We start from the raw sequence: 6,000 nt of genomic DNA on the forward strand, positions 1-6,000 counted from the left end.
AATGAGCAAATCTGGTGACCATTTTCACTCAACTTGAAAAGAATGCTTACTGAAGTAGTACTTATTCATTTATTCATTCAGCAAATATCTGCTTGAATCTTCTTAGATTAAAAAGTATTGTGCAAGTTATTGTGGATAATGTAAAGCTAGGTAAAGCATAGTCTCTGCTCTTAAGAAACTTATAATCCAAACAATATTTCTGCAAATGAAAGAGTGCATTTTTTGAAACCAAGTTCCTTGACTTTATTTACAGAGGAATAAAAGAAAATCTTCACATCTCCTATTTCTTTCTTCTGTTATCAAAATTGTATTTTGCACTTACAGTTTGAAACTTGTTTTTTCAATTCCCAAAACAAAAATGCACTTCAGGGATGTTCTAGGGGGCTTTTTTCTTCCACAGGAAGAACCAATCTATACAGGCTTACATAAGGAATTTTGTGACTGACCCTATGAATTATGTTTTCAAACCCTTGGTGTAGGACCTAGGATCATGAAAAGATGTATAAGTGGTTCTGTTTTTCATCTTAGCAATAGCATTTAAAATTGAGCAATGGAATAACAGGTATTATGAGACCAAACTTCCACATCTTTAAAGAATATAGTCATGACAGTTCTTAATATACAAGGAAGTTGGGATTTTTTTAAGCATTCTTAGGTAAATCTAGTAGTGCATATTTTTTAAAAAAAAATTGGTCTTGGGGCAGCTAGGTGGCGCAGTGGATAGAGCACCAGCCCTGAATTCAGGAGGACCCGAGTTAAAATGTGGTCTCAGACACTTAACACTTCCTAGCTGTGGGACCCTGGGCAAGTCACTTAACCCCAGCCTCAGGGGAAAAAAATTTGTTTTGTTAAGTGGAAAATAACTTGTGAATATACCATAAAAAGTATAGTACTATAAGTATGAATAGTAAAGTTAAGTTTCGAATGAAAACTGTAGTTAATGTTTTATGATACTTAAAGAGCAATTGTTATTTCCAAAATTTCCAAATTGTTAACTTTGTTTTTAGAAAAGTACCTTGGTCACAGCCCTTAGATATAGATGCTTTCTGCTGTTTTTCCTCCAGATAATTCACCTAAAGCGATTTCAATTTGTGAATGGCCGATGGATAAAATCACAGAAAATTGTTAAATTTCCTCGTGAGAGTTTTGACCCCAGTGCTTTTCTTGTGCCGAGAGATCCAGCTCTGTGCCAACGAAAACTACTCACACCCCAAGGTGAAGACCTCTCTGAGCCCCGGATTCTTCAGGGAGAAGTGAAGAAAGTGGATCCCCAGAATACATGGACCACTGGGGAGGGGGATATGCTGAGCAAGAGTCCATCCTCACTCAGTGGGAACATCATCAGTAACACAAAAGGTAGGGAGATTTGTGACAGAGATAACAAAATCTCCTTGAGTCACCTTACCATGACATTCAGTGGACTTTGGTGGGATTCGTGGAATCAGTAAGCTTTTCTTTTAATATTTGCCCTGAATTTGGTCTAATGTATTGCAAGGAAGAGGTGTGTGTAGACTTGTGTTTTATTACATTACATTGAGACTGAAATAATTTCACTTTCCCATGCTTATGTAGAACATTTTGGATATTTGGACCGTTATGTCTTAAGATTTTTCTACCCTTCTATAAATCTAGGGTAGAAATATAGTTCTATAAATCTAACTCAATTTGGAGGAACATGGTAGTGAAAGAATTGCAATAATTTCTTCAGCAAATTTGAGTATTTTCATCATCCTCTTTTAAAATAGAAATGTGAATTGGCTCTTGAATTAATTGTGGTAGATTAATTATTGTAAATGTTTCCTCTTTTACAGGTTCTCCATCTTTAGCAAGAAAAAATGGGACCAGTTGTCCCTCAAGCAAAAATAACAGCCCCAACAGCAGCCCACGGACTTTAGGAAGGAGCAAAGGGCGGCTCCGGCTGCCCCAAATTGGCAGCAAAAACAAACTCTCAAGTAGCAAAGAGAACTTGGATGCCAGTAGAGAGAATGGCACTGACCAAACTTTTGAGCTGGCAGAGGCCATGAGTAGAGGACATGTGCTAGGTGGCAGTCAACCTGAATTATTCACTCTTCAGGATCATGAGGCCACTTTGGCCAACGGATTCCTTTATGAGCATGATGCCTATAATAATGGCTGCAGCAATGGTCATATGGAAAACCACAGTGAGGAAGACAGCATGGATGACCAAAGAGAAGATGTCTGTATTAAACCTATTTACAACTTATATGCAATTTCAGTAAGTGGGCCATGAAATTGGGTCCCTGATTGGGTCATTCTAGTTAGGCAATTCTCAAAGAGAGCTCCAAAATTCAAGTAACTCAGAATTGTAAGGTTTTCTGTTTTGTCTTGTTCTTCATATACTTCACCACATAGATTTTAATCCACAATATAAAGTAAAAAATCAACTCTACCACTCTATCCCAAATTGATAGATGCTTACCCAGACAAAATGTTTTATAATATTTGCTGGGAATATAGAGGGATGAAAGGATTAATAATGGCAAATAGCTATAACAGAGGGTCCCCAGAAAGTCTTTCCCTACTGAAAGTCTATTGACCAAGCAGTTTAACATCTACTGATTCTAGACCATTATTTCACAACCTAATGGTGAGAAATTTTAACTTCAGCTACAGTAACTTTCTAACATGCTTTCACTTTTCTCTTTATTTTTTTCAGTGCCATTCAGGAATTATGGGTGGGGGCCATTATGTCACTTATGCCAAAAACCCAAACAACAAGTGGTACTGCTACAATGACAGCAGCTGCAAGGTAACTGTCTCAGATTTTTGGTGGGAAGTCAGAAATATGAGGCAGAGAACACTCAAAATGATGAATTTTTTTGATTTTTTTAAAAAATAGCTTTTTCTATTAAAATACATATGCCTGTTTTAACTATGAAGAGTTATTTCAGAGATTAAATTTTACATTTATGTATAGTCAGAATATTTTCTAAATAATTGCATGGTCTTCTTAGAAATTAAATACTCGTTTTAAAAGCAAATAATCTAGCTAAAGTGTTATGAGATTAAAAGAAAACAAGCTTTCTTCCCCAGAAAATCCAAGTCTCAGGTTTGGTTTCAGGGTTTTTATTGACTATATCTATTTCCTTTTCAGGAACTCCACCCAGATGAAATTGATACTGACTCTGCCTACATTCTTTTCTATGAGCAGCAGGGGATGGACTATGCACAATTTCTGCCAAAGATCGATGGCAAAAAGATGGCAGACACAAGCAGTATGGATGAAGACTTTGAGTCTGATTACAAAAAGTACTGTGTGTTACAGTAAACCCATGGTTCTTCCTGTCAGGCAAGGGGGCATTGGGAAAACAACTCTCAGCAGTTGACATTTGTCAAAAACATCACTGAAGCAAGCAAGCTAAATATAGTTATTTTATCCTGTGACCCTGAAGCACAAAATGAAAAGCCTAATTAAATAGCTGTTAACATAATAAGACTGTTTTTGTTTGGGAATATCTCACTACAAGCTCTCACAGGTTCTCTGATGGGGAGTGACAGAGGCTGCCATTGTCTAGTAAACAGAATGGTTTGGCATGCCAGCCAAATAGGACCAAGAGCGAGCTAGTTTGTAGTGTAGAATCTACTTACTGGTTATCCTAACAAAATACAAAAGGTCTCCTTAGAATAAGAATAAAACAAAAAAATAAAAATAAAAATTGTAGTGTTGTCTGGAGACGACATGATTTGCTACCTCCTTTTTCCTGAAGTTTTATTCCATTATATTGGCAAGATGTAGAAAGCAAGATCATGAAAAGGTGTATGTGGTATGTGACTGGTATGGACACTTTTTTTAGGCCATCTTGCCACTATTTATATGTCTATCTTGCTTTTTTGTTTTGTTTTTGTATTTGGAACACAACTGAATCATTGGTGGCAGAAATGTGTAGTGATCTGCCCAGAAAGGATTTCCTCTCAGTTGTGTAACTTTCAGACAGTGGCTGGGTGCTTGCAGGGAGAGGCATCTGAGGAATGTGTCCAGGCAGAGAGGCCCTTTGGTTTAGGATATACCAATACAGATCTGTTTCCAAATGGCTGCAAAGAATGATTGCAATTTTTCATCTTGTTTCCAAATGCACATATTGCACAGAGGGTTCCTGGAAGAAAAGTTGCATCAAGAGCTAAGTTGTGTTTTGTGATTGATGTTATTTTAATTTTGCACTTTAAAAAACAACTTAATTCATACAGCTTAATGTTCAAAAGTCTCATATTTGGTGGCTCTAAAGTAACTAGAGAGTATTTTTGTTCCCTGCTATGAATTTTAAAATAACACGATACTGAAACATTGATAGATTCTAGATAATTCTCATGAAATTGATGACTATGTTTTTATCATTCAGAATTTGGAATAGAATAAATTTTCCATTGATTTCCATTATTTCCTTTATAAAGTAAAAAATTGCTGTACCTATTTTGGCATTTGTCAATTTTTAGGGTTTTTTAAATTTTATATTTACTAGTCATAATATTTTTGGCTCCCTTAGTCTTCATTGTTTCTTTAATTATTCAGGACTGGAAGAAAGATATGTTCATTATTTATTTGAGACAGCATTTTAACATTTTTTCCAGTGTTGATGTTTTTAAATATAATTGAAGCAAATGTTTTATTTTTTCCAGCCTTCCCTTGTTTGACTGAATCTTAATATGTTGATTGTCATTAATCAAAACACTACCAAATTCCATTGCCCTTCCTTAAAGGGGGGGAATAATTATTGATGTGATCAACATTTGTGTTCTGATTTCTGAGACTAGTTAATATACAGTTTCCCTTTTGTGCATTTTACAACATTATCTTAATCTGCCTGCAATCTTTTTTCCGATAAGGATTGGGAAAATTGTGTCATTTCAAAAGATAATCTTACCAATTCAGGTTGAAATTTTGTTTTAATAAGTTAGATAAGTAAACAGCAAGATTTAGGAGGCTGGTGAAATAAAACAAAATACAGACTTTCTTGTTTCAGAACTTTCATTACACAGAAATTTTGTCTATTCCTATGTGGACAAGCTCCATGAAAAATTAAAAAAAATTTTTTTTTCAATAATTTCCTTACCAATGTTTTATTTAAGCAGGTAGCACAATCTACTAATGTTATTTGATCTGTATTTGTTATATTGGTTGTAATTATTTTTTAATTAAATTAATTCATGAATTAGCAAAAATTTATTAAATTAACTATTAATATTAATTACATTCACTTTGTAAATTACTGTATAAAACTTATTGACAATGCACTGACTTTAGAAAGCTGTCAATGTACATAAATACAGTGTAAATAAAATAGTGTTGATGGTATTGAAATATGAACTGTATAAAAAAGCATCAGTAATTGTATATGGAGTGAACCTGTTTATCTGTAACTATTATTACAACAAATTAAATACTGTGGATGCACTTTTATGTAGCTTTTTTATAGTTGTTGGAGTGTAAGTAGAAAATCACCTAAGACCTTTCTCTTCTGTGACCATATGTTAATATTCCATTATGAAGCTATTATAATAGCTGTCTGGCATTTAGAGTCAATGCTAAGTCCCCCTGTAAGCCACTCCTAAAGAGCTGTAGTAGGAGTAGAACAAGATGCCAAGAAGCAAGTACAAAAGGGTCTGCTCTCCTCTTGGGAAATGTCAGAAGAAAAACAGATTACAGTTGAATAGAATATCTGAACTGATCTCAGCAGAGTTGATGTCCCTTCAGCCAGCTCCATGCCATCAACAAGTAGGTTCTAAATGCCTGTCTGCTATATACTATGCTTAGGATGTGATAGAGGAGATGCAAAGAAGAGTAAAATCTAAACCCCCTCCCCTCATGGAGCTTATTCTCCAGAAGATGGATTGTGGCAGGGGTTTTTACTCATTTCCATAAATGCTTAAAAAAGATTAAAATTGGGGGCAGAGGGTAGTCTGAGAGATATCTTTAAAAACACATATATCTAATTGTTAAAAGGTTATAAATGGAATTCCATGAAACATACATGTAAAACACAT

General features: G+C 34.9%; 1 protein-coding gene across 1 annotated transcript in view; it reads left to right on the forward strand.

Moving 5' to 3' along the window:
- The window catches only part of USP32 (ubiquitin specific peptidase 32), a 218,945-nt gene extending 213,522 nt beyond the window's left edge, over nt 1-5,423 (forward strand). The window contains 4 exon segments of the mRNA XM_074262000.1: nt 1,065-1,356; nt 1,812-2,236; nt 2,678-2,770; nt 3,116-5,423. Of these exon segments, the coding sequence (XP_074118101.1) occupies nt 1,065-1,356; nt 1,812-2,236; nt 2,678-2,770; nt 3,116-3,289 (984 nt within the window). The 3' untranslated portion in view covers nt 3,290-5,423.
- The last annotated feature ends 577 nt before the right edge of the window (nt 5,424-6,000 follow it).

This window comes from Sminthopsis crassicaudata, chromosome 4 (assembly GCF_048593235.1).
Source record: "Sminthopsis crassicaudata isolate SCR6 chromosome 4, ASM4859323v1, whole genome shotgun sequence".
Lineage (NCBI taxonomy): Eukaryota > Metazoa > Chordata > Mammalia > Dasyuromorphia > Dasyuridae > Sminthopsis > Sminthopsis crassicaudata.